The sequence below is a fragment of the Clupea harengus genome, chromosome 10, assembly GCF_900700415.2.
Source record: "Clupea harengus chromosome 10, Ch_v2.0.2, whole genome shotgun sequence".
Lineage (NCBI taxonomy): Eukaryota > Metazoa > Chordata > Actinopteri > Clupeiformes > Clupeidae > Clupea > Clupea harengus.
Genome location: NC_045161.1, coordinates 106,443 through 131,874, shown reverse-complemented (window position 1 = coordinate 131,874; position 25,432 = coordinate 106,443). Strand labels below are relative to the sequence as shown.

General features: G+C 40.1%; 1 protein-coding gene across 1 annotated transcript; it reads left to right on the top strand.

Annotated features, from left to right (window-relative positions):
• heatr6 (HEAT repeat containing 6) lies at window positions 1-25,166 on the top strand. The gene is made up of 20 exons (XM_042708806.1): window positions 1-339; window positions 751-858; window positions 1,005-1,145; window positions 2,323-2,438; window positions 5,829-5,943; window positions 6,939-7,040; window positions 7,176-7,310; window positions 7,647-7,906; window positions 12,502-12,679; window positions 14,312-14,518; window positions 15,579-15,678; window positions 16,986-17,308; window positions 17,406-17,528; window positions 18,550-18,639; window positions 18,994-19,128; window positions 19,528-19,650; window positions 22,127-22,251; window positions 22,879-22,981; window positions 23,819-24,023; window positions 24,402-25,166. The coding sequence occupies exons 1-20, from the start codon at window positions 169-171 to the stop codon at window positions 25,046-25,048; spliced, it is 3,507 nt and encodes a 1,168-aa protein (XP_042564740.1). The 5' UTR covers window positions 1-168; the 3' UTR covers window positions 25,049-25,166.
• Window positions 25,167-25,432: the final 266 nt, after the last annotated feature.

Sequence of the window (25,432 nt, the reverse complement as noted above, 5' to 3'; positions counted from 1 at the left end):
CGATTTTTTTTGCAACCGGAAATTTCACAGGAAGTCTTTCTGTTGCACCACGCTATAACAACCGGAACTGACCTGAGCGAAACAGAATTGTTATGTACAGCACCCACATTGGGCCACGCCAGTTACATTTGAAGTTAATTTTCAATTGTTCTGTGGACACATGTGGACATGGAGTACGCATCACCCGCTGACATGCTGTTCAGGCGCTATTATGATAAACTATGCTCACTGACGCCGTCCGACCACTCAAGCTTTAAAACAGAGCTCAACTTCTTACTGGATGAACTTATTTCCGAAAACTACAGCAACAATGTAACAAGAGACAACATACGCCCAGAGGTAACGTTAACATAATCACAACACGTTTACTTGAATTGACAGTCCTATGGCCGAAGGCTATTAAACCAACGTTACTTACCTGGCATTGGAAGGTTAGCCATCTAATTAATAGGTAACCGTTTCCTAGCAAAATGGGAGCGTCAGCTATCTGTCTTTTTTTTTTTTACTGCTATTCTAAGGTTTACGGTGTTAATTTACATGTTTTATTGTTGTAATCTCACTGTACTGTACACTGTCATTCTGTCAATTATCTTTACATGATCGCGCACAATTGATTAAAAATGGCAAGTATTTTTTATTAAGGGTTGCTTCATTTGCATGAACGGACGTGCTGCCCCTGTACATATACATTTGTAAAATCAGAAAAAAGGCCTTCATGCATCTATGGCTTCTGTTTTTATTTTACTATAGGATGTTTGCAGACTGCTGTTGAAGGCAAGTCAGTTGGTCCCATTCAGCCAAGAGCACCTCGTTCTTAAACTTTGCCAACTCGTCAATTTACTACTTAACCAACTGCAGGTAAACAAGTTTCAATACCAGAAAAAAATGCATAATGCATTGCTTTATTGTTGTGTGAGTGATGTCCATGATCAAAGTTATCTATACTCACTATAATTCAGTTCATTTGGTGTAGAACTTCTCTGTGTACATTTCTCATCCTGTAGTTCAGTATGGATGGACACACCCTCAACTGTCTGGTGACGTACTACGTCCAAGCCCTCCAAACCTGTAGCGTGTGGACACACGCAGACATCCTCTTGGCCCTGTCGTCTCTTGTGTGTGGAAATGGACCCAGTTGCCAACAGGTAGGGATTTACAGAGGACCAATTATGTTATTTTGGTATTTCCTTTAATAATGTCATTAAGTGTTTTTATAAATAGCTTTTTGTACATTTTAAAAGCCTGCAAAGTTCCAAAGCCCAAAGAAACACACCAGAGGGAGTAACACCTTTATCAGTGTGCTTACATGCTCTGGGTAAAAGTACTGTTTGTATGTGATTCTATTGGGTTAGTATAGGGTAGAAGAGGGTAGTATAGGGTAGTAGCTCTGCCTCCTAGTGTTCATTTGTGATTGTCAGCAGTCAACACGTCGCTGCTGATTGGGAAACACCTCTGACACCTTAAAGCACTTTGTTTGGAGGCAACATGTCATTCAACTCGGAAACTGCACACTGTTAAGATTAAACGTACCCCTGAACGTCCACCGTTAGCATAGCAATAGCCTACCGCAAAATGTGGTGAATGCGCAGTAAGCAAGTCTACCTGAAGAAAAATGCCTTAATTGAGCAGTTTGGGAAAATATGTTCACACCATTTTTGTCAGATTTAAACACGGATTCATGTGATGTACTTTAAATGTCTTTTTGACCATCCTATGTGGAGTTACTGATCTCTCCCCATTCATTTAGATACGAGCATCATAACCTTCAAGACCGCAGATGGCAATTAGATATAACTAGCTCTGGCTTAACTGTTGTTAACTGTGTTATACATGGTCTCTGCTCTAAGCAGAGGAAAGTCTGGCTGATGACTGCTCAAGTTCACTGTTTAATGCTTCTTAGCCAACATGGTATCTTGTGATGGTTTAGAAGATCTAAACAGTACTCAACAGTGTTGAATGTTGTTTTTGTCGAGTGTGAGGTGGGATTAAACTGTCCCAAAATGACTAGTGCACATAACAAAGTGAAAGACTGTTGTTATGCAAGAATGCACACATTTGCAGAGACCGACATTACAATATATATATACTGTCATTTCTGTGCCAACCATCTGTACCAGCATGATTTCTGGCTGGAAATGTCAATGAATGCACTTAGGCCTTGCAACACAATAGATTTGTTTTTCTGGATTACAACAAGTAACATATTATTTTGAAACGTAGTTGCATTATTCAATATGACTGACACAATTTCACTATGTTGTTTGTTAAACTTCACTGATTTTGCAGTCCTTAAATGGAACTTTTACTTTTCTGTATTTACAGCACCTTCCAAACCTCTTGGGACCGAACGGAATACTAGTGATCTGCAGTGCACCAAGTCAGCCCGACATGGAACTGCGTTCTGCTGCTATCCATTGCATGGCCAACTTCTGCCTTGGGTGAGGCATGTTTTCAAAAATGTGATGGTGTTATTTTGGTCAAACTTCATTTTGGTAAATGGTTGAAGGGGACATCGTATGAAAATTTCACTTTTAGTGCTTCTACATGTTAATTCTGGCATGTCTACCAACCCAAAAAAAGCAACCCGGGCGGTTTGTTATGGTTTCTCTATGTATACGCTTGAGCGAGCACTTTTGATCTTCCTGAATACCATTTCGTCACTAGTATCTATATATGCCCCACCCCACTCAACCCACCCACGGAATAGATACTACTTTTGCGAACGCACGCCATTTTGTTCTTGCAAGCCTAAGCCTAGCTAGCAGCATGAAGCGATTCGGCACCCAAGATGCTCCGTGGTCGGCTGCACAGATCAGCACAAATCCCCACATCAGACCCCAGCCTCAGAAGACACAAGAGCTAAATGGATTGATTTCATATTTGAAGGCAATATCCCAGTAAGAATCGGCAAAAATCTGTTGGTGTGCACAAACAATTTTGAATCGGACCGTTTTACCAACCTGGGCCAATATAACACTGGTGATTGGTGCCATCTATCTGTCGCAGTTCTGCATACGAGGGAAATGTAAGTATTTTTTTCAATAATTCTGGTATTTGCTTCTTTTGCCCATTTAGTGTGGGCGTTAGCGTCGTTGGCATGTTCTTCATTTTTTAACTCCACTTACGAAGTTCCTGGGACAATTCTAGCATTCATGAAAGTTTTCTCATCTGGGATTCGTTCTTAACTTAGACCAGAATTTAAGAATGCTAAATAGCAGTCGTAAATCGGCCAGATTGGAGTGCGCCCATGTTCTTAAGGGCTGAATTTTTGAGAAACCGATTGCGTTCACATCAACTCTACAGACATTTAAATAATTATAATAAGATCGATAGATAGATGGATAGATAGATAGATAAATACTTTATTCATCCCATGGGGAAATTCTTGATCTTGCAGCTCTCATATTTACAATAATTACAGACAATATGATAATACAGATAATAATACATTTGAGAATATTTGTATCATTAACAATTACGTTTCACATTTATAGTCATGATTCCGAGACCGAGGCATAATAAAAGCACTACACGAACACTGCAAATGGCAGTGAATAAATAAATAAGTGTTAAACTCAGTCGCGTGGATATAGCCATAGTGGAATAAAATTGACATATCTACATTCTGCAACAGTACCTCCACCTCTGCTCCGCTTTGACATGACTCGTTTACGAGTTGCTTTCGTGTAGATTCGGTCGATTCCGACGGCACACGTCACTATGGTTGCGTGCCCTTATAAGGAGCTGGCGGGGCGTGTATGTATGCAAATTCAGGAGCACGAGAACACGCTTTCAATTTAAGAAAACTCTTCCGGTGGAGCACAGCTCAGAACACTTCTGCTGCATAGGAACAGCTTACGTACTAGCCAGTACATTGAATAATAAGAATAATGCTCTGTGGCATTCAATATGGCAATCTTTCTGACAATAAAAGTCTATAAAAACAGTTTTGTGTGTTTTCAGTGTTTGATATTGATTTTTTTATTTGAGCAAAATAAGACTAAGGAAAAAAATACAATAAATTACTGTTCCCTCTGTCATATTTGTATAACACAAATGACTGACGACTCGTATGCACAAAAAAACACCTTTTTTGCTTGATTCTCCCAGGCCCATAGTCTGCTCTATAGATGTTAAATGTAGTAAGAACACGGGTTCAAGGACAGAATGATCAACCGCTGGTTGATTCTGAAGCTGCAGTAGTCTTCTTGTAACCTTGAATAGTACGAGTAAGTGACATGGAATATAAAACAGATGATGACTGCATAATTACAATGTAATTCACAAATAATAAATACCTGCGATATCTCCCTGCAGCAGACATTCTCGGGCTCTGTAGGCATTTTTTCACACTTGGCGCAAATACACCTGTATCAGGAAAGGTATTTAAATTGCAGGTATAGTATATTAAAATGTTGTGTTACTATTAAAAGACGTAGGTCACCAAATGTAAAGATTTAATAAGGAAACGATGTTTAAACACTAATAAATGAAGGAAAACATACATTACTATGAGTTATGTCCTACATCCCCATTACTGTGATCTGACTTTACAGCTATAGTTTTACTCATGACTCGTGACCTTTTAATGACGTTTGCGTTACGTGCATTTACTTAAATACCAGAAACCTAACTTTTCACAACCAGTCACTTACATAAACACACTGTATTTGTTACATAATAGTACATGAACACACTATACTCGAGTCACTAGCATTGGGTTGTCCTCAACACAGGCAGCAAGACTGTATGACCTTGGCCAATGAATTGTCGAAGTGACAAAGTTAACTAACCATTCAGAAACGTCCTGTTGAAGACTAAATTCTTGAACTTGTCCGGGAGCCTCTTTTGTTCAGGGTCTGACTCTGGTTTAAAACGGTGTGGCTACACCCTTGTCAATCCATATTTTTCCTAAGATACACGCTCAACCGTTTCTATGGTAGGTCCACCCCGCGGATGAGGGGGGAGGGGTCAGCTGCATTAGGTGCTCAAAACAGGTTGCTCTGAACAGGGCTGTTTTAGGCAGGGTAAAAAGGGTGCTGTTTTAAATGATCCTTGTGGTATTTTGACCAAAGTTTGTTACAGACATTTCATTAAGACCCCAAGGAACCATATGAACTTGTAGTAAAATGGGCATACGATGACTCCTTTAACACATTAAAAAGTAAGGTGTTGGCAGTCATTAATTATAGTATACCATATCACAATATTTGTCATCATTTAGTAAGTGATTATTACTACTAAATAATTGAATAATTTGTTTTATTTTATGTTATTAATTATGTAATTTTTGTATTGCTAAATGAAATAGTTAACTTTGTAGTTTCTGTATTCATAAACTATATAGTTGTATGTTGTAAATGAACCTTACATTTGCACATATGAGGAAGTTACTTGAATTGGAAGGAGTTGTGGTAAGTAGTTAGTTTTGTTATTAAGCTAATAATAATTAAATGAAGCTCTTTATTAATAAACATAAGAAATAGTCGGGTTACTTGGGGTTACACTTATATTGAAAGACCTCTAAGTACCAAGGTGTTGATGATGGATTCCTACCGTGATTGATGGAATATGAGGATGACCTGAGGGACACCGTATGGTTGGAATTACTGGGGCATGAAAGAAGGTTGAGTGGAATCGAGATAAACTTGGACATTGCAATACCGCTGTAAATGTGGAGATGATGGCAGTTGGTCAAGAAGTGTCCGAGATTAGGCTTTCCTGCAGGGCTGCTCAGTGGATAAAAAAATGTGCTAATCGTTGATTTGAACCGATAAGTCATACTGATTGATGATGTCATTTTCTTTCTTTTGTCATTCTGATGATAGGGCTCCTGGGCAGCCTTACCTAGAGGAGCCTTACCGTGAAATATATTTCAGGACATTCTTGCAGACATTGCAGACTCCCAAAGCACCAAGAGTTGAAGAGCTTGTCTTCTCTACTGTTAGTATTCTACTCTCACTGGACATATCTTCCTCTTTGAAAAACTACAGATGTTTAGCATAAAATACTGTTTTCATGTTCCATTAAATGGTTGCGATACTAATACAGTATTTATCAAGTATATGGTAAACGTTTTTACATATTTAAATTGACATACACGATTTGTAATTATGTACTTATATATGGTGTTGTTCTGCTAAAGTAGCTACAAGCGCATACAAGCACCAGCATTTTGCATTTTAACTTTAACTTTAACGTACCCTTAACCTTAACTTGCATATGTATTACAAAAATGGAATATACTTTGCCACACCAGAATGAGCACAACACCCTTTGCATAGCTATTTAAGTATGTGGTGGTTTTCCAAAAGCATCGTAAGCCTAAATAGTTCTTACGAATCATCTTTCATTTTCGGAGCATTTCCCAAAAGCATTATAACTTCAGAAGTACTTGGATACACACATAGATTAACGTATGCATAATGCAGAACATGAATATATATATATATATATATTTATAAAGCAAGAGTAGAGTAACGAACATACAGCCTGCCTACTCAGAGATGATTCTTTCTTAAGTTTGATATTCAGATGTTAAAGTTTATTCACCTTTTAAATGAATTAGCATGTAGGTCCTAAGAAGTTCAAATGGCAGTTTGACGTCACCAAATGAGTTAATATTTCAGCACTGTTTCCATGGATATCGCCCCTTAAGTACGCACGCACGTTCTTGTTAAGTGTGGGAAATGTGAACACTCGTAACCAGTAAGATGAATTGTTGCCATGTCTCAATTCTAGGCTGACTCCTTTGTATGATGCCTCACAGATTTGACAGGCATGATTCATTACATTTCATCTGAACTAAGGCATCAACAACTCTTAGCGGTTGTCATTCATGAATTAAATTCATGTTAGGATTCCAAAAATCTTATTTTGATGTGTCAGTGTAATATGTATGTAAATGTTTCCCATTTCTCTCATTCTCTCACTCTCAGCTGTTGCAGAGTGCACTGAAAGGCATGCAGTGTTTCTTAAATGGAGTCAAGTGGAAACCAGGCCATGGGGATGATCTGGGATTTCTTCTGGCTGTACTAAAGGTGCTCGTTATATGAAGACATAATAGGCTTTGACTTATGACTTAATGTAAAGTACAGGTGGGAGAGGCAGTAACATAATACGAAGTTATAAAACTTGATAATGATGGTAAGTTTATATCTATCTCTCTTCGATAGAAATTAATGTTCTACGGACTGCCAGGGATGATTGTGGAGATGCCTAAAATCCTTTATCCTGCCCCGCTACCTCAGTATGATGATGTTTCCGTTGCCAAGGTTTCAGAGGAGACCGTACCAGCAAAACCAGGAGGGGTATGAGTCATTTTGCTTAAGCTCACTGATTGTTTTGCATATGACTTTGTACCTACTTGTACCGAAGTGACAACAAAGACTAGTAGTGTTTGTAGTAGTGTTTATTGTTACACTCTATTGCTTGTAGCTTGATTGTTCTCTCCTTTGGATAAAAGCGTCTGCTAAATGACTAAATGTAAATGTATACTACTTGTATGTTATTGCATCTTACCCCAGGGGAAGGGACTTTGAATGCAGCAGTGTAATTACTTGATTTGGAAAATTCCAGCAGAACCTCTCAAAGTCTGCTTCATCCATTATTTTGATCAGTGTTTATATGATATGGTTCCCTGACAGAACAAAAAGAAGAAGCCTCGTGGGAATGTTAAGAAGGCAGAATTTGAGGGAAAACGAGTTGAGAAAGAAGAGAGTGCAAAGGACCAGAAAGAGCTTGAGCTGAGACAAGGTGGTGGAAGAAATCCCAGAGAGATGATGGGGAACTGGTCCCAGAAGCCCTCCCAACTGTTGGCTGGTGGTACTGCACTCTTCCACCCATCCTGGAGAAGCTCAGAGTCAGAGTACTCTGACACCGAGGGAGGCGCTAATGCAAAGCTGAGGTATGACATTTATTTATGCTTAAGTGATTAAATAACCCCAAATCATAGTAAAACGTATTTTCTTTTTAGCTTTCATACAGTAAATACATTGTTTTGCAGATGTGAAGGTCATCGCCATTATATGGATAACAAAAGATAATAATACATATTTTCCCTATCTTTTAACTTTAATAATGACGAAGTGAAAACAGGTTTTTAGAAAATATGCAATTTTATTTTACTGACAAAAATAGGTTATTTAGGGGTTCCATATCTGTACACACCCTTAGCCTAATACTTGGTTGCTGCACCTTTGGCAACGATTACAGCTTCAAGGTGTCTTGGGAAAGAAACTACGAGCTTGGCACACTTGTTTCTGGACATTTTTGCCTCTTGGCATATCCTTGCAAGCTCCGTCAGGTTGAATGGGGAGCGTCGGTACACAGCCATTTTCAGCTCTTTCCACAAATTGGATTCAGGTCTGGGCTCTGGCTGGGCCACTCAAGGACATGCACAGACTTTCTCCGAAGCCACTCCTTTGTTCAATAGAACTGTGTCGTTGTCATGTTGGAAGGTAAACCTTTGCCCCAGTCTGAGGTCTAGAGCACTCTGGAGCAGGTTTTCTTCAAGGATCTCTGTGTGCTTAACTGCATTCATCTTTCCCTCTATCAGGAATAGTCACCCCGTTCCCACTGCTGAAAAACATCCCCACATCATGATGCTGCCACCCCAATACTTCACTGTAGGGATGGTATTAGCCAGGTGATGAGCGGTGCCTGGTTTCCTCCAGACATGACGCTTGGTATTCAGGCCAAAAAGTTCAATTTTGGTTTCATCAGCCCAGAGAATCTTGATTCTCATGGTTTGAGAGTCCTCTAGGTGCCTTTTGGCAAACTCCAAGCGGGCTGTGATGTGCCTTTTACTAAGGACGGGCTTCTGTCAGGCCACTCTACCACAAAGGCCTGATTGGTGGAGTGCTGCCTGGATGGTTGATCTCCTGAAAGGTTCTCCCATCTTCACAAGGATACGCTGGAGCTCTGTCATCTATTGTAGTATAAGTCTGTAACGTAATAAAACATGGAGAAGGTGAAAGGGGTGTGCAGACTTTTCCGGCTTGACTGTACATTTAGGTAGGCAATTAACAGTAGGTAATATGGCCACTGTATGGGAATTCAATTTGTTTAGTTTTGGTTGGATTTTAATGAGGATAGCAAGGGTGGTGGGGTACACATCAGTGCCCAACTGGCTGGCGATAGCCGCAACACGCGTCGTATTCTGTACCCGGCATCCGTAAAGGCTATCCTTCACAGTACAACATGCGCTCTTTGTAGCCCACGCCTGCTAAACACTACATCATGGTCACTACAACATGGCCAGTAAGAAGAAGTGAAGAATGATGAGAGATCAGCCTGATGAGGGTGGTGTCATCTGCAAACCTCAGGAGCTTGACAGACTGATGATGTGAGGTGCAGCTGTTTCTATACAGGAGGAAGAGTTGTAAGGAGAACCGGTGCTGATGGTTAGGGGGTCAGAGGTGTGCTTCCCTCACTTCACGTGCTGCCTCCTGTCAGACAGGAAGTCTGTGATCCATCTGAAGGTGGAGTCAGGCACACTGAAGTCCACAAACAGGTGTGGAGGATAAAAAGGACCAGTGGACACCTGTCTCTCTTTCTCTCGAGCTGACTATCTCAGCGTACAGACGTTGAAACCCCCTAGACACGTCATGTTGTGATAATTGTATGGACTTAATAAATACGCATTATTTTGTAGAAAACCGTTGTCATCTGCCTCCAATGTTTATGTTGCAGTCACGAGCCGGCCGGAACAGTTTATATTTGATATCATTTAATATAGGCATATAATAATGCTGTAATTTGTCCATTTAAGTTCACCACGGGGTACCAGACCATACATACCTTGAATAGAGTGCTCTGCGGTACCCCCTCCACACCCTCCACCTGTTCAGAAACCAGTGTTTGTTGGACGACATCTTCTAAGCTGGTTAATGGTTCGGATTGTGGGTGACCTGAGCTGGTCATCCTGGTCTGAACTCGGTTGAATGCCACTTTTTCTTTTGTCCGTCTCTTTATATCCTTTTTTCACTTCCTCCACCTCCCTCCGTGTAGATGACAACTCATTGATTTTATTTGTAATAGTCTGCCAGATAGCATTTTTCTCCAAAGGCAGTGTATTTCTGCCTTGTACTATGTTGGTTGTAACCTCGTGAACCAAAAGCTCTAATTCTAATTCTAACTCATCATCCATTCTCCCGTCTTTTAGCGGCACACTAATAACACTAGAGGGCGGAGTAAGGCGCTGATTATGCGACGAGGTTCTTGTTTGATAAATTCTACTCAAAATGCGGAAACACATCATGCGCTGTATGCGGTTTGGCAAAGGCTCACAAATGTTAGTAAATGAGGCCCCAAGTGTCTACTTTTAAACGATCGCTTTAATCACATTTATATGGAGTTGGTTTTCCAAGCATGTATATTCGCCTTAGTTTTCAGTCTTGTTTTTTATTTTGCAATTAAAAAATTAAGTTAAGGGTATCTTATTCTTTTATTTTATATAAATGCTTTTTAATTAATTTGAGTTGATTCCTGTCAAGCATAATTCATTTAAATTATATTTTCCTATATGTTTTTTTCTACTTTTTATGTGTTTTTCAAATGAAAAAAAACGGTATGCAAATCATACTACCAATTAGCTTGGACAATTATTCATACAGAAAATACATATAGTTTAATAAATAAAATGACTTGTTTTATAACCTGCTACCAGTCAGTGTTAATTTCGTTGACGAAAACTATGACGAAAAATATTCGTTAACGACCTTTTTCCCGTGACTAAGACGTGACGAAAACGGATCTTTATAAATAAAAACTATGACTAAATCTATTTTAACTTTCGGAGACGAGACGAGACGAAATGTTGGTGGTTGACTAAGTCACAATTGTTTTTTTTTTCTAAACTTGTATGCACATCATTGGTTGAATGTTGCCCGGTCCTGTATCTATCCCTCCTCAACTCTCTGAGATGGCCAGACATGCAAGTGACGCCCTATGGCTGAACGTTATGATGGCTGAAGTTCAAGCACTCGGTACTGGAAGACAAATAAGAATAGATATCTGGACAGTCTTTAATTATAACTTGACAGAAAATAAAGCACAATGCACCGCAATAACCGGAGAGAAACCTTGTGGCTTCAAAATAGGTGGGAAGAACACAACAAGAGGCACCTGAAAGCGCACAAGACAACCCTGCCATTTATGCCAAGGTAAATTAGCTAGTAACTGTCAATGATAATTAGCTAATGTTAACTAGTTATTCGAATATATTAGCCAACGTTAAGTTAACTTCAAAGGGGCAGTCGAGTGTATAGGTTGTGTCAGCTTGGATAACTAGCTAGTCATTTTCGATTGAAACCTCCCGTTTGGCTGGGCAAATGAGTTCCAAAACTTTTAGCTAGCTAACGTTGGCTAACTATGAGGTAGCATAGCTAAGTTATACTAGCTAGTTATCGATAGCTAGTATAGCTAGTATAACTTAGCTATGCTTACCTTGGCATAAATGGCAGGGTTGTCTTGTGCGCTTTCAGGTGCCTGTTGTTGTGTTCTTCCCACCTATTTTGAAGCCACAAGGTTTCTCTCCGGTTATTGCGGTGCATTGTGTTTTATTTTCTGTCAAGTGTAGTAAACACATTGCAGAATGGACTATAGGACAGGCCACGCATGACATTAATCAAGACAAAATAAATTAATATGTGATTGGTTTACATATCCTTGTCTATTTATGCAATTGTTATTATCATTGGCACTACTTTCAACTCTCAAACTATCCGTCTAGCTAAATACTGTATGTTGGTTATCAGATTGCACAGCAATTCATATGGAGGATATGTGGTTGATTTAACTAAGGCCAGGTAGGCATAGTAGTTGTATTGTGTTATCAGATCATTTGAATCTTCAAAATCTAGACTTGATATTCTCTTATATTTTAATGATAATACTGTTAATTAAGTATTGCCTTAAAATTATTATTTACATTGAATTTATTGGAATTCAGCTGTAGGCATATACTAGGAGATCTGTATCTTAGAGACTAATTGCATCCACAGTTTAAGTACTGCAAGCTTGACTATTATGCAGTTGTAGACACAACACAAGGGGTCCCCGGGCCTGAGAAGGGATGGAAAGGAGTTTAATGTGACTATAAGATGGACTTAACTTTTAGTTTAATGTGACTAAAACTAGACTAAAATGTAATGAGACTTCGTCGACTAAAACTAAGCAGGATAAAAATGACTAAAAGTGACTAAAACTAATATGCATTTTCGTCTTAAGACTAAATCTAAAATAGCTGCCAAAATTAACACTGCTACCAGTATGTTATCCCAAAACCCATGCTTTCACTTTCCCCATGCTCCTATAATGTTTGTTTGCACACTGCAGACTGTGCCAGATGCTCCTATAATGTTTGTTTGCAGACTGTACCAGATGCTCTTATAATGTTTGTTTGCACACTGCAGACTGTACCAGATGCTCCAATAATGTTTGTTTGCACACTGCAGACTGTACCAGATGTTCCTATAATGTTTTTTTTGCACACTGTAGGCTATACCAGATGCGGATACGTCAGGGTTCCCTGCACTGTTTCCTGTCTTTGGTCAAATGCGTGGACAAACGTGTTATGTTTGGTTACTGGTCTGCATTCATCCCTGATACCCCCCCCATCGGTGGACCTCCATGCCTTACCCTCCTCACGGTCGCCCTGAAAGACCCGTCCCCAAAGGTGAGACAATGCATAGAATGCCATGGCGTGTTGGAAGTTTGTGAATCATCAGTAAATAACATACAAATCCCAATAAGCACCTGAGCATGTATTTGCTTGAATCACTTTACCCACCCGGCATTTACTGCTGACAATGAAATGAGCTTGACGTTTTGTTCACATGAAGTAATCGGATGTCATAGCTAAATTACTTTACATTTGGTGAAATCTGATGTCTTTTCCCCAAGGTTTCTATTGCGTTGTTTCTTAACTGAGCTAACCTGAACTGAAATCAAACGTAAAGGATCTTTGAACAAAAGACTTGACTTCAAGATATTGTACGATCAGGATCTTTCCAGATTGTATTAGGTTACAATTATAAATACAACTGCATAACGTAAACTTTATCTTTATTACTTAATACAATAATCGGGCACCTCTGTCAGTTCTAGGTTCTAGGTAAGTTCTAGGACGAGCTTTTCCAATACCTTGGAAATAAAGTGTGGTGTAGAAATTGGTTTATAGTTATGTGAAACTGAAGAGTCAAGGTCAAATGTAGGGGTTGAACACTTGCTATTTTAAAGTCATCAGGAACACAACCATTGGATAGAGAGCTGTTTAAAATCATCAAAACAGGGGTGGCATGTACAGCTGAAACCACTTTAAAGGCCCAGTAGGAGTCACACCTAATGGACTTTGAGGTGACCTTGTGTGAACTGCTCAAGAAATAGGCTCAAATTGACATTGTATGTTGTTGTTGGGAGATGGTATACATCCTCAATAGAGGTAGGTGGAGTAATTTTATTTTCAATAGAGGCAGGTGGAGTAATTTTATTTTAGGCAAGGTCCTAGACCCTCCCAGAATCTAGCATAGATTCATTCAAGACTTAAATCATTTAGATTGCCAGGGACATTTTGCCAGGGACATTTTGAACAAACCAAAACAATATGCCTTTTGAAGCAGAACCTGGAGTGATAACAGGTTTTATGGTAGCAGCCAGAATTATTCTACGAAAGTGGAAGCCAGAGTGGCTCAAGCTCATGACAGAGAATAGCCGCTTTTGAACTTATGATAGGAAGGGTGCAGAATGTCTACAGTATTGGTACAAACTCTTAGAAGGGATGCAGGACTTTAATGAATATAATGGAGAGGGGTGTATGTGTACTAGTACACTTAATGTATATAATGGAGAGGGGTGTATGTGTACTACACTTAATGAATATAATGGAGAGGGGTGTATGTGTACTACACTTAATGTATATAATGGAGAGGGGTGTATGTGTACTACACTTAATGAATATAATGGAGAGGGGTGTATGTGTACTAGTACACTTAATGTATATTTGTATGTAAACTGTAATGGGTCTGGGGTGCTGCGAGGGTTCAATAGGCTGCCTTTAAGGTTTTGTATTATGTTTGTTTTTGTGTGTTTTTTTGGTTTGTTTGTTTGTGTTTTCCCTCTCAAATGTGAGATGTTTAAATGACAAAAAAACAATACGCCTTTTGATGCAAAAACAGACTGTTTGACAGTTGACAGATGTTTCTAAATGGTTTAAAAAGTACTTGTGAGGAGGTTGAATATCAGGCTTTGCAAAACATGCAGTTAATAATCCTTTTTAGTCATCCCATTGTTTTCCTTTATTTGACCTTAGGTACGGGCAGGGTCACTCCAAGTGCTGTCAGCTCTGCTTGAAGGGTCTCGACTCTTCTTGTCTTCAGCGGAGGACACGAGCGCTCCTCGCCAGGCCTTCACCTCATTCTCTGCAGCACTGGCATCCAGCCTCAGGGAGCTGCACCGCAGTCTGCTGCTAGCACTAATGGCTGAGTCTTCGTCACAGACGCTTACCCAAGTTATAAAGGTAGTGTAATATAGGTACTAACATATCTACATTTTTACAGGTTCTACAGGAGCTAATCATGTTCAACTGCATTTACGTCTGAAAACAAAAACAATTACACACAATTTTTAGCCACTACCCAGGCTGACGTGGTAGTCTGGCTTTTATCTCCACTTATATCATGACTTCCTGACAACCTCCTATTAATTTATAGTGAGATTTAGTCATATAACACTTCACTGACGTTGAACTTTCACTTCTAGGGGATTGAACAGGATCAATCCACTTAAAAGGTTGCCGAATTTATATAAATATGAATGACATGGGAAAATGCATATTTATAGCAAGAACTCCATTAAAATATAATCTTAAAATACAGTTTTATAAACTTGCTTGTCCTGATGTGTGATGGGTATTTTACCGGTCAGATGAGATTACATTTTGTTAATTGTAATTTATCTTAACTAATAAATCCAATGTATGTGCATTCAGTAGCACAGCACTGCCGCTGGTGTATTATGAGTGGTGCTGCTGAAATATCCCACGGATTATTATTCATGACGAAATGCAACATAATGTACGTTAGCAAGCTAAAAGTATTAGTTAATGTGCAGGACAAATAACTTACCCTAGCCAACTGTTAAGTTAGTGGGTTTTATAAATCTGTTTAGCAGATGATTTAAAACATTGTATCAGTAGCAGCATACCAGTTTTAAAGGATGTAGCCTAAAAGTCCATCTCTCCTAGTCTAACCTAGCATTATCTAGCATCTTATTTGATCGTCGTCACCCCTCAATGTGCTTAGTACGACTAAACTAAAGACTTCAGCGACAGCACATTTTTGTTGGTGCAACCTTTAATTGTCTCCCCAGTGTCACATTCTTGTCTTATCTCTTCATAGATGTCCCAGGTGTCTTAAAGTGACCGCACCACATTAATGAATGTATCATTGTACCATATCAAGGTCTTTTCTTTTTAACTGAATATAAACAAGAGTCCTTGCAGGTCTGCAGACAATGGGCTTAGAGTATGATGCATTGTTTTTCAATGCCTGACATCCTAGCTATGACTTGTCTTCCAGTGCATGGCTCATCTGGTGTGCAATACACCATACCACCGCCTGCGACCGGGGCTGCTGAGCCCAATTTGGAAACAAATTCAGCAATATGTTCGCCATAGAGGTATGTATGTATGTATGTATGTCTGGCTTAAGCACACTTGTATACTTGTGACATACAGATACAGTGGCAGGTTTGTTAATTCGGAAATTTGCGATTAGACTGGACCTTTAATTATTCCGTTTATCACAAGGTCCTGACATTTTGTTTGCCTGTTTGCCTTGTTTATTTGAATCTTTCTTGGTCGAAGTTTGGTCTTTCTTGGAAGTCATGATGTAAATAAAAAAGTTCTTTATCTAAAAGTGATCAGTAAGCACTTTTAAACACAGCAAAGAAGAAGTTTCGATTAAGATCTCAGTGCCTTGCAGCCATCTTGCCTCGCGCCTCACCGGAGGTCTCGATATTTTGTCATTTCTGAATTTTCTATTTTTTATATAATTTCTGTCATTCTTAAAGTTCAGAAATTCCTGCTTAAATTCACTTTTCAAATCTCGTATGTTCTTACTCAAACTTTGAATAGCTTTAGTAGTGGTCGCCATCTTGAACGTTCGCCCAGAAGTCGATCAGAGATTTTCAGGGTCTAAACTAAGTGTACCTACTTGCCCATCCCACCAGGAGGGGGCGCCAAAGCTCTGGAGGTCACTTCCTCACAATATGAGTCACAAAATGTTTTTTTTTTTTTTTCAAAACTTGATTTTCTCCAATATTTTCAAATGTAAGAAAGCCCCTTAAATAGATGTTTCTCATGGCACTGCACTTAAGTAAAAAAAAAAGCGCAAGTGGCCATGGTAACCATGGTGTATGTGGAATAACGGCCTTTGTAATACATGACAGTGATGGATGAAGTAGAGGTAAAGAATGAAAGAAATTATAGTGTTTCCCCTTTACTGTGCAATCAAGCAGTTTACAGATTGTTTTAACATGGTTGATAAATCCCCATTGCAACGCATTGTATTTCTCGAGTGGTATATTTGACATACACCACTGTTCCATGTGCTGGTGTTAATCTAGAGCTTGTCCAGTTTTGTCATTGTATCCTTGGCATTAAATTGGCTAAGTTCTAGACTCAATGACACACTAGCGAAATGTAGATGGAACTATTGATGGCGTGGTTTGGGCTGAAATTGAACAAGCCAAGTTTCTCCTTATCCGTAGCAGTAGTATACTCAAGGCAAGGGATATGTGAAAAATATACAACTGCTTTAGGCACTCCGCTACATGTTGTACCAACACCTCCTGTAGCAGTATATACCATTGTTTCTCGTGCACCGTTTCTTAAATGAGAGATTTCAAGTGTCTTTGATTCACTTCATTTGTTTCAAATAAAAATGGTAACATTGTTAACCATTCCACTTTCTTTCCTTTCTTAGATGTAAATGTGCGTGTGTCCAGTCTGACCCTTTTGGGTGCACTGGTGTCTGCTCAGGCCCCTCTGCCTGAGGTTCAGCTACTCCTACAGCAACCAGTTACGATGTCGGGAGACGTGGGGTGTACACGCGAGGAGCATATGTCCCAGAACTGGAGACAGCAATGTACACTGGAGGATGGTGAAGAAGGAATCTGTTGGCTGCTGGGGCTTTGTGTCTCTTTGGTTACCCAGCCAAGAGAGGGTTCTCACTCTGACAGTGAAACTATCCCTCACCTGTCTCCGAACCTTTTAGAGCCTTCGCCTGTCAGGCTCGAGGCTCTACAGGTAAGATCATCTGGCATTTCTGTGCAGACATGTTGTATGTCTACTTGTCTTCATGGTGTGTGTGTGGTTCGGGTCTCACCCTCGCTACTTCTTCCAGGTTTTGGCTCACCTGGTGAAGGGCTACTTCTGTCTGACACAGGGGTGGCTGCTTGAACTGTGTCAGGTCAGTGCTTGCTGTCTGAGGGAGCAAGATCCATCTGTGCAGTTACATGGAACAAAGGTGAAATGATACTACTGCCCTCTATAGCTACCTTTCAGTCATCAACTCCTAGCTTTAACAATTGCCTCTTAAAATTAAATCGTAACTTTAAATATTACCTCTTAATATGCACCTCTTAATGTTAGGTCTAAGTCCTCCGAATTGGATTAACAGCAATATTTGCAGCTGTAAAAACGAATATATGAATGCAGAGCACAGATGGAAAAAGTCTGGTCTCCAAGTCCACTACAATATTACAACATGCTTAAGGATGCAAGAACACACTATTTTTCAAACCCTAGGTTTGTATTTAAGACTGTCAATCAGCTAGTAAATCCCCCCTCCCCCCTCACTGTGCCCCATTGGAAGTGATGCAGCGTGTGATAAGTTATCTTATTTTACTGATCAAGTGGAGTCAGTTAGAGCCTCTATTACCCCTAATGCCATTTACAATGATGTCCTTCACACTCTCTCTCTCCCTCCCTCTCTCTCTCTCTCTCTCTCTCCCTCTCTCTCTCTCTCTCTCTCTCTCTCTCTCTCTCTCTCTCGCACACTCATGCAATAAGATAGTTTGAACCAGTTTTATCCCATCACCTCGTCTGAAGAAACAGTGTCACATATCAGTCTTCCAGCTCTCTTCATGCAATACCGACTTTATCTAAAAGCACTGAAATCTGACCGGCCCTGTTTGCTTTCTGTTTTTCATTGTCAAATGGTTGTGTCCACGATTAAGTATCGGTCTGTCTATTAAGGGATTTACTATGATTATTAACTTTAATTATAGTTGCAGTTCCCTTCTAGAAATCTAGCCATAAGCGCTGCTGATCAGAACCTTCCAAATGGCGCTTTAGGTCAGCAGAAAGAACACAGTTTCCAAGAGATAAGAGAAAAACATAAATATGCTTATTATAGACATGCATTTGTCATTTTTACCAATTTGGAATCGATCTAAGAATCTGTCAAGATATCTATGTGTTTCTAATGTAGATGCAAATTCAGTTCAGTTCACCTTCACATTTCAAACTCTTTCCTTTGATCAAAGTTGTTGGAGGAATTGGGAACAGCGATCATCCAGCAATACAGGACAGAGGAAAGAACTGCAGAGAATATAAAACATGTGCCCCTCTGTAAGGTATGTTGGACGGTCGGCATGAGTTTGTGCATGTCAGTGATGTTATAGCATATTATTTCTTGCCATTAATAAGGATCCAAATGTGAACCCTTTGAAGCGGAGGCCTGTCAGGCTCCGTTAAGGTTGTTTGACATGCCGTCACGGTTTTATACTCTTCCAAAGTGCTACATATAGCACAAACTCTCAAACTATAATCTCAGAGCAGTAAGAATGATCTAAATCTTTGGTTAAAACAACTGTGAACGAACAGTTTTCAGTGGTGCTGAGATATTGTAAGAATAGACACACTTATTGTCTGTGGCCAAGACTTTAATAATAATATAATAATCCTAATTATAATCCTAACAATGGCAGGTAATCCAGTTCTGGTCAGAGGTGTTGAGTGGACCACTGACCACTGCTTTACAAAATGAGCAGCATCCTACTCTGCAGACCAGTGCCTGTGACACCCTCTCCTCCATATTACCACAAGCCTTTAGGAAGCTTCCGGTGAGCACACACACACACACACACACACACACACACACACACACACATATATACACACACACACACACACACACACACACACACACACACACATATATATACACACACACACACACACACACACACACACACACACACATATATATACACACACACACACACACACACACACACACATATATATATATACACACACACACACACACACACACACACACACATATATACACACACATACACACACACACACACACATATATATATACACACACACACACACACATATATACACACACATACACACACACACACACACACACACAACCATAAAATGCAAACTAATGCAACATTTCATGATGGTGTTGAATAACCTAATGGGTTTGGTTGTTGATGTTTCAGGAGAAGACCCAGATGTTGTGTATGACCATGTTGTTGGGTCTAACCTACAGTGAGAACTCCCTAGTGAAGGCCGCTTCAGTCCGCGCCCTCGGAGTCTACATCCTTTTCCCTGGTCTTTCGGAGGTATCACTGTCCCTACACAAAACACAGATTATTGTTTCTCTTCCCTTAGGTCAGCAGTTCTTGCCGTAATATGGATGAATATAGTAGGCAAATAGAACTATTATATACCAACACCAACTCGGAACAACACAACTGATGGTCTCAAATGCATTAAGAACGGAAGAAGTTTGCTAAGGGTTAGACAAATGACAAAAGGATGTGAAAAACCACAGGTTGGATCCCTAAGGGCCAATCACCACAGGTTGGATCCCTAAGGGCCAATCACCACAGGTTGGATCCCTAAGGGCCAATCACCACAGGTTGGCTCCCTAAGGGCCAATCACCACAGGTTGGCTCCCTAAGGGCCAATCACCACAGGTTGGATCCCTAAGGGCCAATCACCACAGGTTGTTCGGTCAGAACAGAAGGATGCCAAATCCTCAACACTGATGTTTATTTATTTACACACACACACACACACACACACACACACACACACACACACACACACACACACACACACACACACACACACACACACACACTCATGACATAGACCATGAATAGCCTTGATGTTGAATAATGAACCACGCTGTGATTGACCCGTAATAGAATGAACAGTGATAGCCTTGATAAGGAACCGTGGTTTCTAAAATTATATAAATAACAAAGACATACAAATATGAACAATTATATACAGTACAAACGATATGATGGTGAATAACAATCATGACTAGCCTGCGTACAGAATGATTATTACTTATGTGGTTCTGTCCCTTTAAGAGCGTGCTGCGTTACTGTTATGTTGAACATTTCCGTTACCTCGGTTACTCATCTCCATAGAGAGTACAGACGGTAACTCTTTGATATAGCGGAAGGAGTAACAGAGCGAAATATGAGGATACAGTGGATGATTACTACATGGAATAGCAGATACACATGACATGAAACAGACTCCCTAATTTAATAATAATAATAATGGATTTTATTTGTATAGCACACTTTAAAATACAAAGAAATCTCAAGGTGCTTAACATTGTATAGACAGTCACAACAACAATAATACAAAGTAATAGAAGTGCTAATGAAGTGCAGAAAATAGGACAATATAATATACCAATGTATTATTATATGTATTAAAAACAGAGTCATTTTGGACAGAGCAAATTAAAACAATTCATTCTAAAAACAACACAGAAAAGAAACTAAAACAAAGACCAGGACTTTAGGTGAAGGCAGAGATAAATAAATGGGTTTTGAGGTGAGATTTAAAAGCAGTGAGGGAATCTAAGGCCCTAATGTTCTCCGGGAGCTTGTTCCAGAGTCGTGGCCCCAGTGAGGAGAAGGCACAATCTCCCATTTTTGTCAATTTTGTCCGGGGAACTGCAAGGAGGTTTGAGTTTCCGGACCTAAGTGTCCTTGATGTGAAATGAGGGGTGAGGAGGTCTTGGAGGTAGGTTGGGCCGGTAGTGTTTATGGCCTTGTGAACTAGGAGAAGGACTTTGAAAATTATTCTTTGGTTGATTGGAATCCAGTGGAGTGAGTTGAGGACTGGGGTGATGTGGTCCGATTTCCTTGTCCGAGTGAGAACCCGGGCAGCACTGTTCTGAACATACTGCAGCCTCTGAATGGTTTTGGCTGGTAGACCTGCCAGCAGAGAGTTGCAGTAGTCAAGACGGGAGCTGATGAATGCGTGCACCAGCTTTTCTGCAGCATGTTTCAGTAGAGAGGGTCTCAGCCTTGAGATGTTTCTCAGGTGGTAGAATGAAGTTTGGCAGATGGATTTAATGTGTGCATCAAAGGACAATAATGAGTCCAGCTTGACACCCAGGTTTGTGACGAGTGAGGAGAGAGGGGTGGGGTGACCATTTATGATGATGTGGGTGATGCTGGCCTTTTTAGTTTGATGAGGGGTGCCAATAAGAATGGCCTCTGACTTGCTGCCATTGAGCTGAAGGGAGTTGTTGCTCATCCAGTGCTGGATGTCATCCAGGCATTTACACAAATAACAACAGAACATTAGACAGTTACTTGCCAAAACGCTAAAAGAAATGTTTTCAAAATAACTCTCTTTAATGATTTTGTTGCCTTTTCGTGGCTTCTGCTGAGAAAATGTTGTTCTTCACGCAAAGAGAACTTTAAAGTTTCGGGTGTTGCGTCAAACAACAACAAACAAGTCAAACAAATGTGAATTAAAAAAACAAATCAACATGAGCCCTATAGGCTACTTACTGATTTCAGCTTTTAGCTTATCCTTAGATTCTTATCCTTAGATTCTTATCCTTAGATTCTTATCCTTAGATTATTTGTTTAATCCTTTTTAAAGCATTCAGTTTCAAATAAATGTAGTAAACTTAATGCTGTATGATGAGGTACAGATGAATAGTGCACAGCTAGGCAGTTGGATAGTGAACTAGACAGTGGACATCTATCTATGACATCTATCTATAAAACTCTTCAATGCAGAAATGAATTTTTCTATCTCTGATCCATACAGGATGTGATGTTCATGATGGACAGTGCCAACGTCATCCTCACTGCACTTGAGGATCATTCACCTAATGTCCGTGCAAAGGCAGCCTGGTCACTTGGAAACCTCACAGATGCAATCATAGTTAACATGTGAGAGACACATTTGAGTCAGATTAAAACATGTTAATATGTGAGAGACACATTTGAGGTTAAAACATGTTAATATGTGAGACTTTTGAGTCAGGTTAAAACATGTTAACATGTGAGAGACACATTTGAGTCAGGTTAAAACATGTTAATATGTGAGACTTTTGAGTCAGGTTAAAACATGTTAATATGTGAGAGACACATTTGAGGTTAAAACATGTTAATATGTAAAACTTTTGAGTCAGGTTAAAACATGTTAATATGTGAGACACATTTGAGTCAGGTTAAAACATGTTAATATGTGAGAAACACATTTGAGTCAGGTTAAAACATGTTAATATGTGAGACACATTTGAGGTTAAAACATGTTAATATGTGAGAGATGCATTTGAGTCAGGTTAAAACATGTTAATATGTGAGAGACGCATTTGAGTCAGGTTAAAACATGTTAATATGTGAGACTTTTGAGTCAGGTTCAAACATGTTAGTATGTGTGAGACACATTTGAGGTTAAAACATATTCATGTTCTGTATTGTGGGCCTGTGGTGTGTACATTGTATTTTTTGTATCAGTGCTTCTATTAGAGCTTGTTTTTCCTCTCTGCGTTTCCTGTCTTTTTCTCTTATCAGCTCCAGGGAGTCTGTAGCGATTGACTTCCAGAAAGAGTTGTCTGGTGGACTACTTCTTAAACTGGTGAAGTCTTCCATTCAAGCATCTAAGGACAAAGATCGGGTAAGATTAATACCTTCTTGTTTAGCTATATTGAAACCTGCAGATATAATGCGTTCCTTAGATGGCAATCATAGTGACCTGCAGTAGTCACAGCAGATTAAATTCAATTCAATTCAATTCAATTTTATTTATATAACGCCAGAACAATATAGTTGTCTCAAGACGCTTTACAGATGCATTAAATTAATCAGATACTCATAAATGATCCAGATTTATAAGAATGTTGAATGTCGTTTTCGTCACATTATGAAGGCTGCCGCTACTGGTAAGGGTAACATGACCATCATTTGATATAATATGCCAGGAGAATGTATGCCAATATCAGGCATATGGAGGGTTCATCTAGAGTGTTGATATAATATGCCAGGAGAATGTATGCCAATATCAGGCATATGGAGGGTTCATCTAGAGTGTTGATATAATATGCCAGGAGAATGTATGCCAATATCAGGCATATGGAGGGTTCATCTAGAGTGTTCAAGAGTGTGTGTCCAAATGGAAAACATTTACTGCCACAGGAGATGAGTGTAAGCAGTGTTCATAACTGCTTCCTGTGTGTTCATAACTGCTTCCTGCCACAGGAGATGAGTGTAAGCGGTGTTCATAACTGCTTCAGGAGATGAGTGTAAGCGGTGTTCATTGTGTGTGTGTGTGTGTGTGTGTGCGCGTGTGTGCGCGTGTGTGTGTGTGTGTGTGTGTGTGCGTGTGCGTGTGCGTGTGCGTGTGCGTGTGCGTGTGCGTGTGCGTGTGCGTGTGCGTGCGCGTGCGCGTGCGTGTGCGTGTGCGTGTGCGTGTGCGTGTGCGTGTGTGTGTGTGTGTGTGTGTGTGGGGTCACAGGTCAAGAGCAATGCGGTGAGGGCTCTGGGAAACCTGCTGCATCTGGTGCAGCCACAGCAGCTGGAGCAGCCTGGGTTTGAGGAGCTCCTGGGGCAGGCCATGTGTGCACTGGTGGATACAGTGAAGGGTGACGCCACCATGAAGGTCCGCTGGAATGCCTGCTATGCTTTAGGCAATGCCTTCAAAAACACGGCATTACCCCTGGGTAAGAGGGCCTCTTCACACACCAAAGACCAAAGAGTTTCTATCAACTAAATGAAAACCATTCTATACCAAAGCATACTGCTTTCTGATATTCTTGGAACTACAAATGACAAATAGGGGCAATTTGAAGTAACTTTATACTAGACTGTTTAGAGCAAAACCTAATGTCCCACGTGATCCCCCCCCCCCTCAGTTTTGTATACCTGTACCACATGTTTACCAACACCAAATGTTTACAAATATATGGCAATTTGAACTTTGTGTTGTGGCATGTGTGGATGAGCTGAGGGCTTCGGTTGGTCATGAGGATTTCACAGCCTGAATACTGTTTTAAATACCTTATAAAATAACCTTTGATCCTATTTCCCCCCGCATACAGGCACTGCAAGCTGGTCAGCTGAGGCCTACTCTGCCTTGTCTTGTGCTGTAGTGTCTTGCAAGAACTTTAAGGTTCGCATTAAATCGGCTGCGGCCCTGTCAACCCCCTCTTCCCGTGCTCAATATGGCAACTCTTGCCAGTTTGCTCAGGTATGGATTGCCATTACGAAGGCACTAGAAAACAGCAAAGAGGGAGTGGACTTCCTGGAGTATCGGTACCATACCAGTCTGTGTGCTCAGCTCTGCCAGTCACTGCTTCATCTGCTCAGCCTCTGCCAGCCACAGGACCTGGGGACTATACAAGGCACAGTCACTGGCAGCTTCGGCTCCGGCCTCATGGGGTTTCTGGTGAACTATCTTGTTGACGTCGATGTGTCTAGGGAAGGAAAGGGAAACGAAGAGGAGAACGGACAAAATAGCATCCAGTCCCAGGATAGGATGAAGGAAATGACGGACGCGTTGGGTGCATTGAGGAAACTGGCCAATGAAAAGGAGGGATGTAGTGCTGGTGCTGACATCGTCATTGATTTTTTCGAAGGGGTGGTGACCAATCACAAGCAAATAAAGCCCTTAGGGCCACTGTCTGTTCCTCATTCTTCCCAAGATCAGACTGATCAAACCACAGAAGCCACTAACTGTCCAAGCTAAGGTTTAGTTTAAAAGGGGGGGTTTTCTATCATTTTACCCCATGTACTTTAAGTTTTTATATACTTTAAGTATTTTTACCTTTGAAACTTGTTCATTGAATAAAGATGTTTAAGGGAAATATAGTCTCATATGCAGCCAGTTGTTTTCTTGTATAATTTCCGTTGTATTGTTTATGGAAGTATTTAACCAAATAATTCAATTCAATTTAATTTATTCATAGGCTAAGAGAAGTGAGACAAGAAGAGACAGATCATTCAGATGTACCAGGCATATCAGACATACATATCAGATGGATCAGGCATATCAGACATACATATCAGATGGATCAGGCATATCAGACATACATATCAGATGGATCAGGCATATCAGACATACATATCAGAT

What these genes read in the sequence shown, in the direction of transcription:
- heatr6 (XM_042708806.1), top strand. Translation starts at nt 169, where the DNA reads ATGGAGTACGCATCACCCGCTGACATGCTGTTCAGGCGCTATTATGAT. An exon ending in ATGGCCAACTTCTGCCTTGG is followed by an intron (nt 2,439 to 5,828) that starts GTGAGGCATGTT and finishes TTCTGATGATAG; the next exon opens with GGCTCCTGGGCAGCCTTACC. An exon ending in TTCTTCTGGCTGTACTAAAG is followed by an intron (nt 7,041 to 7,175) that starts GTGCTCGTTATA and finishes TCTCTTCGATAG; the next exon opens with AAATTAATGTTCTACGGACT.